General features: G+C 40.2%; 1 protein-coding gene across 6 annotated transcripts in view; it reads left to right on the forward strand.

The window, feature by feature from the left end:
* Positions 1–12,103, forward strand: part of PTPRO (protein tyrosine phosphatase receptor type O) — a 207,796-nt gene that overhangs the window by 190,013 nt on the left and 5,680 nt on the right. For 5 of the 6 annotated variants that reach the window (XM_050968172.1, XM_050968181.1, XM_050968152.1 and 2 more), the window contains 4 exons: positions 1,267–1,401; positions 5,626–5,748; positions 7,447–7,601; positions 10,467–10,602. In XM_050968172.1, coding sequence (XP_050824129.1) covers positions 1,267–1,401; positions 5,626–5,748; positions 7,447–7,601; positions 10,467–10,602 — 549 coding nt within the window. Of the gene's footprint in view, positions 1–1,266; positions 1,402–2,285; positions 2,528–5,625; positions 5,749–7,446; positions 7,602–10,466; positions 10,603–12,103 lie in introns of those variants that run through there. The other variant, XM_050968191.1, reaches the window with a different exon arrangement.

Consider the following 12,103-nt stretch of genomic DNA (forward strand, 5'->3'; position numbering starts at 1 on the left):
ACCCTAGTGTTCATGGTGATCTGCTTTCCACTATCAACAGAAATGTTCTGCATCAGTTATATACACACCCCATAGGAAGCAAAATGAAATGTATTCTGTACTTATGAATTATTATGAATGTCAAGTGTGAACTGAGTTTTTTAGAGATGGCAAATGCTAAATTAGGCTGTCTGTAGAAAGTGCTTCCAAATCATCAGTATTTTAATTATTTGAATGCTGTGGGCTGATACATCCATAGCCTAATTCATGAAGGAACATACTGTGCTTTGAATGTATCTGTCTTTTTTTCCCCCAACTACTCTGGGAATTAGATAACTTTCTAAACCTAGTTCTTCTGATAATCTCCTCCTGTGTTCACTGTAAACAGGGAGCCAGGGTTGTAGTTAAATCAGCCCCAACACCCAGCAAATATGCCTGATGTTAACTAGCAGCATATTGAAATGGTATCTTGTATTATTTACTAAATTACCCTTTTCTACAATAGTGCCCCAAAAAGTATCTACAAATAAAAGCAGACAGATTAGCAGAGGGATAGGAATGTATGGGTATAATTTCTCCTAAAGGTGCTTTAGGTTTGGTATATGATAAATATATGATAACTTTTAAGAATTATTACTTTTAGAATAATCTATTATTTTAGGTCTAAGATTACCAGGTATTTTACTGATTTGGGTCTTGAGCTTGCAAACACTTATGCATGTGTTCCTTGATTAGAGTTCAGCTGATTAATCCTTTCCTTTCTATTCTATTATTAAATTTAATTCACCACAGGTGAATTAATTTGGGGGAAAGGACAAGATAAGGATATATAACTATTGTACTTGTGAAATCACAGCGTATTAAATTTATTAAAACTTTGTAAAAACAAACAAAAAAAACCCCAGCCCTGATTTAGTTTTCATTTTTTATGCTGTTTATTTTTTTTACTTCACTAACTTTGGACAGTGAATTTACATTGGTCAGTTTTACTTTCTGTCCATACACAGGTTAATTTCCAGGTTCCCTTGTAGTATTTGGGACTCAAAATCTCTTTGGAAATATTTTGTTTAAAAAAAAAATTTCCACTGAATTCAAAACAACAAACCAAAAAACTTGATATAGGCTTCTTCGTGTTAGGAATTATTTTTAAAAAGCTCTTTGAATTTTGAACTTAAACATTCAAAAATGTAACTTTAAAAACATATTGTAAATATACTCCTGAGGAAAATTTATGTTCTGAACGGTCTGTGAAATGAAGTATATTAATAAATTGCTCCTGTCTCTTAGGGCTACAACTCACCCCAGGAATACATTGCAACCCAGGGGCCATTGCCAGAGACAAGGAATGATTTTTGGAAGATGGTTCTCCAGCAAAAATCACAAATCATTGTTATGCTCACTCAGTGTAATGAAAAAAGAAGGGTAGGTTACATAATCCTATGTGCATTTTGCAAGGAAATAAATAATTTCAGTGGTCATTAGGTTCCTTCGCATTATTTTCTAACACAAAACAGCAATATAAGGCAAGCTCTTGAAATCAATAGGAGATCCAGAAGGGAACCCATGGTCACTTATTGTAAGCTCTTCAGTGTAGGAATAGTTCTAGTTGTTTGTAGTGTTAAGAGCACCTAGCACAATGGGGCCCCTATTTGAATTGAGATCTCTCTCGGTGCTACTGTAACACAATAAAGAGTAATGATCATAAATAACAAGTCTAAAGAGCTGGTGCTGAATGGTTCCATGAGTGATGGTAGAGCCATAATAGTTGAATCCAAATATGAACTTCCTGAAGTTCAGCTGTGTTTGGACCTCAGGTTTGGCTTTGGTCCCATCTTTAGTAGGAAGTTACCTGTTGTAAGAGGCTGACAAGATTTTGTCAAGAGTAAAAGATTCTTACATGACTCAAATTAGACTTTAAAATGGCAGCAATAGGGAGTGGATGGCTCAGGGGACTGTTACTGGTTTGAATCCAGGCTGGCGGTGAATGAAAAATTATTACTGTCTGGCTGTTTCTTGACACATCTGAAATAAGTGATGGTCCCAGCTCAGTTCCTAGTCTACAGGTGTGTATCCATGTCACAAAAACTACTAGCATAGTTGCCACCGGTTGTCTCCCTGATTGGGAGTTTCAGCAGAGAGGCAGAGAATTGGCTGGGCATGGTGCCTGAATGTGCTGAGAGCCTTTGAACCAAACTGGGAACCCTGTATATAATGGAATCCACTTCAAGCCAGAGGATGCAGCAGCACCACAAGGACCCCTAGTTCCAGCACCTATGGACTGAAATAGAGTCTTACTCTCCCTTCAGGTCAGCCCATTGTTGGGGCAGCATGGAGGAGCTGCCAGAGCCCATACTGCACCTCTTGTGTGGATGAAGAGAACGCTCATTTCCTAGCGCTGTTGTTCTGGCAGTATTAGGAACGAGAGAACAAAACAATACTAAAATTAAAGATGGCAGCAGTGATCTTTTTCTCTTCATTGAAGCGTGCCTCAAACTATCATATTGTTCTCTGTAAATTAGCATTTGACACAACACACTCTATTGCATGGTTTCAGTGCAGCCATTATATCAGATGTCAATGTAACAGATATTCTTTTATTAAACTGAGATAACCAAATCAACACAGTCTTGGCCATGTTATTTGTAGCATCTACATTTGCTTTCCAGCTATTTTCTTTGTTAGTTCTAGCTATTTGCACAGATAACACGTATATAAATGACATGCAGATGTCAATGGTATTTTAATAATAATAGGTACACTGTCAATGTGAGAGCTGTGTAAAAATGACAAAACATTATTTTTCAAAATGGAATGTGAAATATAATCATCTAATACATGTATATTGCTTATGATCTTGGATATTATAGAATATTAGGGTTGGAAGAGACCTCAGGCAATCATAGAGTCCCACCCCAATTAAATCATCCTAGCCAGGGCTTTGTCAAGCTGAGCCTTAAAAACCTCTAAGGATGGAGATTCCACCACTTTCCTAGGTAACCCATTCCAGTGCTAGGAATTCAACCTAGACCTCTCCCACTGCAACTTGAGACCATTGCTTCTTGTTCTGTCATTTGCCATCACTGAGAACAGCCTAGCTCCATCCTCTTTGGAACCCCCTTTCAGGTAGTTGAAGGCTGCTATGAAATTCCCCCTCACTCTTCTCTTCTGCTGACTAAATAAACCCAGTTCCCTCAGCCTCTCCTCATAAGTCATGTGCCCCAGCCCCCTAATAACTTTCGTTTGCCCTCCACTGGACTCTCTCCAATCTGTCCACATCCTTTCTGTAGCGGGGTGAGGGGGGGGCAAAACTGGATGCAATACTCCAGATTTGGCCTCACCAGTGCCAAACAGAGGGGAATAATCACTTCCCTCAATCTGCTGGCAATGCTTCTACTAATGCAGCCCAATATGCCGTTAGCCTTCGTGGCAACAAGGGCACACAGTTGATTCACATCCAGCTTCTCGTTCACTGTAATACCCAGGTCCTTTTCTGCAGAGCTGCCAGTTAGCCAGTCGGTCCCCAGCCTGTAACAGTGCAAGGGAGTCTTCTGTCCTAAGTGCAGGACCCTGCACTTGTCCTTGTTGAACCTCATCAGATTTCTTTTGGCCCAATCCTCCAATTTGTCTAGATCAGTCTGGACCCTATCCTTACCCTTCAGCATATCTACCTCTCCCCCCAGCTTAGTGTCATCTGCGAACTTGCTGAGTGTGCAATCCATCATCCAGATCATTTAATGAAGATGTTGAACAAAACTAGCCCCAGGATCAACCCCTGGGGCACTCTGCTTGATACTGGCTGCCAGCTAGACATCGAGCCGAGCCCAACAATCTAACCAGCTTTCTATCCAGTTTATAGTCCATTCATCCAATCCATACTTCTTTAACTTGATGGCAAGAATGCTGTGGGAGACAGTATCAAAAACTTTGCTAGAGTCTAGGTATATCTCGTCCACTGCTTTCCCCATATCCACACTGCCAGTTATCTCAACATAGAAGGCAATCGGATTGGTCAGGCATGACTTGTCCTTAGTGAATCCATGTTGACTGTTCTTGATCACCTTCCTCTCCTCTAAGTGCTTCAAAATGGATTCCTTGAGGACCTGCTCCATGATTTTTGGGGGACTGAGGTGAGGCTGACCAGTCTGTAGTTCCCTGGATTCTCCTCCTTCCATTTTTTAAAGATGGACACTATATATTTTCCTTTTCCCAATTGTCCAGGACCTTCCCCAATCGCCACGAGTTTTCAAAGATAATGGCCAATGGCTCTGCAATCACATCAGTCAACTCCCTCAGCACCCTTGGATGTGTTGCATCTGGCCCCATGGACTTGTGCGTGTCCAGCTATTCTAAATAGTCCTTAACTTGTTCTTTCACCACTGAGAGTTGCTCCCCTCTTCCTCATACTGTGCTGCCCAGTGCAGCAGTCTGGGATCTGACTTTGTCTGTGAAAACTGCGGCAAAAAAAACATTGAGTACTTCAGCTTTTTCCACATCATCTGTCACTGGGTTGCCTCCCCCATTCAGTAGGGGTCCCACACTTTCTCTGACCACCTTCTTGTTGCTAACATACCTGAAGAAACCCTTTTTGTTACCCTTCACATTCCTTGCTAGATGCAACTCCAATTGTACTTTGGCCTTCCTGCTTACACCGCTGATTGCGCTAGCAATATTTTTATACTCCTCCCTAATCATTTGTCCAAGTTTGTTACTAGTAAGGAGACATGGGCTGCAGTATGATGATGACACCCAACTCTATGTATCTGTATTGTCTAGTTTGGATGATGCAGTTCAGCGTCTCAGTTGCTGTCTAGTCAAGGTTGGCACATGGATGATAGTGAGCTGGCTGAGGCTCAACCCAGCTAAGATTGAGGCAACGATGGTGGGTTTGGGGAAGCAGCCAGGGGAGATGGCAAGGGTAATATCAGCCCCTTGGATTGAAGGAGTATATCTGTCATTAGTTAAATGTTCACAACTCGGGTTATTTTAGCCCCCCAGCTACTGTTTGATAACCACATCACAGCACTGGCCCAGTCTGTTGTTTCCCATCAGTGTCTGACTAGGACACTATGGCATTTTCTTCTGGCCACAGACCTTGCCACCATTATCCATGCTTTTGTTACCTCAAGATTTGGCTATTGCAATGCTCTCTACATGGGATTACACCTTAAAACGGAGACTGAGGCTGGTGTAGAATGCAGCAGTTCGCTTATTGATCAGGGCATAGTGACAGCAATGTTCCAGGATAGCTAGCTGCCCATTGATCTCTGGGTTGAGTTTAATGTGTCGGTTATGAGCTATGAAGCCATAAATGGGCTGGCACAGGCCAATGGATACTCTTCTCTCCCCATACCATACTGCCGCAGCTGCAGTCAGCATGGACACTTAACTGGATCTTCCTCATTGTAAAATAAAGAGGGTGCCCGGCAGGCTGTTCTCTGTGGGAGCTCTGGGACTCTGGACCTTGCTCTTCTCACTCTCTTGTTCCAAAATAATCCAGATTTGCAAGCTTCATTTTTGTTGAGAGTTTATACACACCGATCTACAACACACACATGCATCAGTGCCAAGCAAAATTCTGCTGTGTTGCTTCCCAAACTTAAGTCTAAATAGATTTTGATTGTACTATCGTTTTTTCTTTTCTTCTAGGTGAAATGTGATCATTACTGGCCTTTTACAGAAGAGCCTGTTGCTTATGGAGACATCACAGTGGAGATGCTTTCTGAGGAGGAGCAAATGGACTGGTCTTATAGGAATTTCAGAATCAGCTATGTAGGTGACAGTGAAAGATGTTTCATTGCTTTTCATTAGAGATCAGCCCATCCTGCAAAACTCGGATCCATCTCACACATTCCAAAATTCAGGGGTGTTCAGACTTGGAGTTTTGGGGCAGTTAGTTAGAGACAGAGGGATCAAGAGCAACATTCATAAATAGATTTTGATTGCAAGCACCTTCAGATTTCAAAGATGTTCTGATCTGGGGTTTTGGTTCAGGCCTTTCTCTTATTTCTATCCATCCTAGGCATCTCCAGGGAGTAAAAGTTGTCTCTCTAGTCTAGATCCTAGTGGACAAATGTTCACATCACAAAAACTGTTCTGCTTGGTACGCTGCTCCTATGGTGTAAAGGAGAACTAATGTTGTCCTATGTGGACATCTGAGGTTTCCCAGGAGGATCCTTACCTAGTGTAAACCTGATGCACAACACCTAGCATAATGGGGCCCTGATCATGACAAATAATTAGTTATGATGATTTGTTTGGAGACCACCTTTCAGCCACTTTCTTTTTGGTCCAGTGCATCAGACAATGGTCTATTTTCAATTATAAACTGTTGAAGGCCTGAAAATAAGAATATAAAAGTTGTTTGTAAAGGAGGCAATTGCACATTATTCGTGGCATTCTTTTGATGCCGTGTCCCTGAAATGCTGTTGAATAAAACAGAATTTAATCCATGACTGGTATTCCATCCCTTGGTGCTGTGGTAATAGAATGCTTTGCTGTATTAACTGCTCTAAGCAGAGGAAGTAGGAGGAGTCTACTGCACATTCCAATCTTTCCAACTCTTGTCCTTTGTTAAGGCAGAAGTACAGCTGGGAATGGGCAAAACAGTTGTCAAAGGTAATGTAATAGAACTGAATCAAACTGCAACCATTCCAGTGCATTCCCATACTTTTTAATTTGGATTAGAAAGGCTGGAAATAGTTCAAGAATGGACTATCAAAACCAGGAAGTATAGAAATTATTTTGAGAGCATCAGATTTCTGAACCAAAAGTGTTCGGATAAGCATCCAGATTTTCAGGTGTCTATGCCAATTTCATCTCTGCCTCCCAACGTTTCGAATGGCACTACTAATTACAGGAATCATTATTTGAACTTATGCAAGAATGGGAGACTGATACAGTGGATGAGAACCAGTGTTGTAGGAATTTACAGCATCAACTCTCTGTCCTGAGTTGTGGGGATAAAAAACTGTCACTTAAGTGCATTTGTCTCAAAGCCAGATCCTTGTTTGTTGAAGTACTGTCCTAGCCTTCTAATACATTTCAGTTAAAGCTGTTAGAAATTTTATGAATGCCAAATATTTTTGTTTAAAAAAGTTTTTGCCCAAAAACCTGTTTTTCTTTGTTTTTTTAATTTTTTTCCAATTAAACCTGAACGTTAAAATTCCCAAGTTTCTGGTCCTTCCAGAAAAATAGGGTGAAAAGAAAGGAGAAACTAAAACTAAAATCCCCAAACCATACAATTTTCGATTATTTTTTAAGTTTTACAAAAAATATTAATTGAAAATATATTTCCTTTTTGAAACTGTGGAGCAAAACTAATGTGAAAATGTTCACATACAATCTTTACCATTTTTGACTAGCTCTAATTTCATTAGTCTGTATTTGTAAATGCATGAGTCAGATTGAACGTGACTGCACAGGTAAAACAAATATGAACATGCTGCTGTTCTGTTTTTTCCCCCTTAGGCTGATGAGGTGCAAGATGTAATGCATTTTAACTACACTGCTTGGCCTGATCATGGTGTCCCCACTACAAATGCTGCAGAGAGCATCTTGCAGTTTGTACAGATGGTCAGACAGCAGTCAGCAAAGAGTAAAGGCCCCATGGTCATACACTGCAGGTGAAGCTTAATTTTCCATTTTCCTTTAATGTGTAACCATTCAAATACATTGAGAAGAACACTGGAGGGAGGGATTTCTTTCTACCTTTCAAGTGCTGAGAATTGTATTTTGTTTGTTTGCTTGTTTTTGTGTCTTATGATAAAATCATGTCCCTGTTCCAGTAAGTCAGAGTTTTGCCATTGACTTTAATGGGACCAGGATTTCATTCTGTGTTCCTAGATGTAAGGAGAGAGTGTGACACATACCATATATTTTTATCATAGTAAAGTATTACAGGTCTGATCCTCAGCTGAGGTAAATTAGCCTCCTGGACATCAGTGGAGTTATGCTATGTTGTTTTATATTATCTGAGGACTTTACCGTACACTTGCATTCCCATGTTTTTGCAATTCAGATGGAAAAATCAAAACAGTTTGTCATGCAGTATGCTGTTTCCCTACAGAGACGTACTCTGTGTAGGTCATTGCTCTCGGATAATTTGGCCTTCAGTACCCAATGCTGGGAGTTAAATCCGTGGGCTGGCAGTAAGCCATATGACACAATATGCAGGTTTTTCTTTTCTTGAGGGCAGCATTTTTATATAGTAACTGTCACCTTTGTTCATCATCAGGCTTCTTGTAAGACACTATTGAGCTCTCTGAAGGAACCTGCTGCATTAATAATTGTACCAAATTGATTCTTGATGTCACTCCATTGTAGTGATATCAGAGATTAATTTGTCCCACAATGTGTAATGGTAAGACTGCTCCTGGTAATGGTGGAGTATTATAGGGTTACATAGTAGAAAGAGGTGTGTAACAGATCAGTTAGTGTGTATAACCTGAATGGAACTCAAAGCTTCATGAAGCTATTAGCCCCATCTCTCTACATCACCCATTCTAAGGCATCTGCTCATGAGCTGTGAAAATGTGTGTATGGATATGCATAGACACAGTTATGTTGCAAACAATGTCAAAAGCCTCCAGCATAGCTTCCTCATTACTGAAGTGGTGTGTGGAACATTCTGTCCTTTGCAGTCACATGGTGTGCCCTAAATAACCGTGGCATTGCTCAGCAAACAGCCTTTTACAATATCACCCTTTCTAGTTCCTCATGAGATTTCCAAAATTCTCACTAGGAAGTTGTGCAATAGCAGAATTTTTCATTTCTAATAGTGTTCAGTCCTGCAGGTCTCCTTATGAGTTGTTCAACAGAAGTTACTAGGTAAACTCACAGTGAGTACAGCTGCAGGACAGAGCCCTAATGCAAAATTGAGACAGACACTGGTAGGCTCAAAGAAGGGACTTATCTACTGCAGTCAATTTCACATCCCTATACTTAACTCCCCTGGTTCATGCATACTTTGCATTGGGAGCGTATGGGGGCTAGCAGTGGTACACTAGACCATTTAGTGTCTGACTTTTCCACTTCAGAGAACTGTGGTTTTGGATAGAATGCTAAAGTGCAGTGTAGGTCTTGCAGCGCATAGATAGAAGTAATGATTTCATTAAATCAGTGGAAAAATGAACCAATGTTTTCTGGATACCTTTGGAGACCATTAAAATTCTTCTCTAACTTTAATGAATGCATGAAATTGATAGTATGTTAATTGATTTATTAAACTGCCTACCACTTAAAATAATAAATGTATGACTCTGTTGGAGTCATAATTTTTATCCTGTCTGCCAAATTCATGAAAATGGATTAATTGATTAATGATAGGACATGTCAAGTTAAATAGATCAAAAAACTGTTGTTGAATTCATGAATTTTTATCCCGTCTCAGTCATATTTGTAAAATCAACCACTTTTATTGGATTAATAAATATCCTACCAGTGTCCCAGATATATGATATTTTATGCATCTGCCTAGTCAATTTATGCATAAAGCCACCCCATGTCCACATAAAACTTTTCTCTGCGGTATGCAAATAATATTTACTAATTTCACATACAGTTGTGTCAAGAATTTGAAAGCAAATGGTTTGGTTTGTAGAATGTTGGATCCACACCTATTTACATCAAACTGTTCTGCACCTTTAAAAATCAGGCCTAATAAAATTAAACTAAGATTTTCACTCTATTAAAAATAAATAAATAGTGTGTGAAACTTTCTCTATCTTTCTCTATTCTCTCCCTCACCCTTCCAAAGTTAGCCTTTTAAATCCATATTGTGGCATTTAAACCAGTTGCCTGATTTTAAAAGGTACTGAGCCCCCAGCAGCTGAACATCTCTTCTGTGGCCCTCAAAACTAGTCAGTGTCACAGTGACCATTTCACAAGAAGTCTGTTGACTTTGCAGAGCTATGAAACTAAACCTTGTGGAACTGCAAGTGTAACTTTGTCAAGCTCATTTGCTGTAGGCACCGTAATGTAGGTCTGTCTGAATTCACAGATACAGCTCAAGTGGTTTTATACCTCTCCTCCTCCTTAGGAAAAATATAAGGGAGAAAGGGAGTTGCAGGTATAAGGGAGAAAGGTGGCCAGTCAAGAAAATGTAAGACCATGAGAGGGGGACCAAATTTACTGCATTTGATTTGGCCCAGAATAACGGCCCAGATAGTTTCAGCTAGGCAGAATTAGTCAATTGCCTATCACAGCTCTTCTGTATAACAATTACAATTTTTAAAAAAAAGGTGAAATAATTGCAAAGCCCTTAGTCCTGTGCATTCTTTATAAGTGAACTGTGAATTATTGCATGGCGCACATTTGAAGGATTAGTCAATTGTGTGAATCCAGTGCAAATTCGACATATTTTCATCAGGATGATTATTTCATAATTCTGAATTACAGCACAATATTTTCTTTCTGGACCCCACAACCACTTATCCCCTCTATTCCCACCTTCCCAAAAGTAGTAACCTGTAATGATGTGTGTGTTACAGTGCTGGCGTGGGACGGACAGGAACATTTATAGCATTGGATCGGCTCTTACAGCACATTCGTGATCATGAGTTTGTAGATATATTAGGGCTGGTGTCTGACATGCGGTCTTATAGGATGTCCATGGTACAGACAGAGGTATGAATTTCATCTTATGTATTATCAGAATTAAATGTATTAAAAATACCATGTTGCACTAACGTAGTATCATAACTATTTTATGCTAGAGTCTATTGAGCTTCTGACACAGTCCTGTAAATAGATAAAATAATTTTTGAGTCTGCTACCTAAACAATCAATACATCAGGGTAGATCAATGTACTTACAATCTGGTTGAAGCCTTCTAAAGCAGACAGGCTAGTCCCACCTTATAGGAAATAGTCTGTGAACAAGCATTAAAATAGAAGTGTGTAAGTTACATAAAATACACCATTTTGAAAAATACTGGCCTTGATCTAGGGTTACAGGACTGGTAGTAGGATCAGACCACCATTCAGGATCCATTCATCTGACTAAGCTGATGATCCAAGAGTTATACAGTGACGATACGAAAATTGGAAAACAAAAACAAAACAAAACGTAGGGCAAGAGGTTTCTTCTCCCCACCTCCCTCTCTGTTTCTTGGCTAATGTTTCTGTTGGAAAATTAAAAGAAAAAAATCAAAATACTTCCATGAAAAAAATCACTATTCCAGAAACAAATAGACCAAAGCTTCAGAACAGAATTATTTCCCCCTCTTCATTCCCAAGAGCATTAATTATAGCTGAAAGTTTTCATTTGCTTTCATTTGCCTGTTGGCTACAAGTCAGTGATCTCCACCCAGTTCCTAGTGGGGAGGAGACCACATCACAATACCACCAGCACAATTGGCAGCCTTCAGAGATATGCACAGGATTTACTGGGTCTGGAGGACGAACTATCCTTAGATATGGGTCACTCCCGATCAAGGTAGATGCAAATTAGCTGTAGTATAAGGGGAGCCTGCAGTGCCATTGCCCATCTTGTTGCTTTTTGTATGTAGAGGACTTCATTCTCTAGAGGAAGCAGCACCTTTGCCCATCACCTGACCTGATGTTATAGGAAAAACTCCGATTTAAGGCCTTAAGGCATGAAAATTATTTGATGGGGAGTTTTTTGTTTGTTTTTAATTCTTGAATTTCACTGAGTTACCGTGTCGTAGAATAGGCTTTTACGTCTGTCCAGTTGAGTGTGGTTCAGAGGAGAGTGATGGGAGAGACCAGAGTGTACCGCTTGATCTCCTCCTTTTTATTTGGGGAGCAGGGAGCTCCTCAGTCCCACACAATCCATTTTGATAGCCTTCCAAGTTTCATGCTGTTGGCCAGCTGGTCTGTTCCCTGCTGCACTGGCATTTTAGCAAAGCAACGCTAGGTTCTCTTTCCTCTCTCTTCCTAATACACATATACACTCACACACACCGACAGAAGGGCTGTGTAATGCCTCAGAAAGCTAGATCAAGATTAAAGTGCTCCAGGAACAGGTGCCCGTGGGCAGGATTAAATACTGGGGAGCAAGTATCTGGCCCATTGACACTGTGAGGGAGACACACCTGTTTCATAGTCTTAGTCAACAAAGCGTGCTCTAATGCATCCTGACAAACAGGAAAATCTTGCCGCACAGG

This window comes from Gopherus flavomarginatus, chromosome 1 (genome assembly GCF_025201925.1).
Source record: "Gopherus flavomarginatus isolate rGopFla2 chromosome 1, rGopFla2.mat.asm, whole genome shotgun sequence".
In the NCBI taxonomy this organism is placed as follows: domain Eukaryota; kingdom Metazoa; phylum Chordata; order Testudines; family Testudinidae; genus Gopherus; species Gopherus flavomarginatus.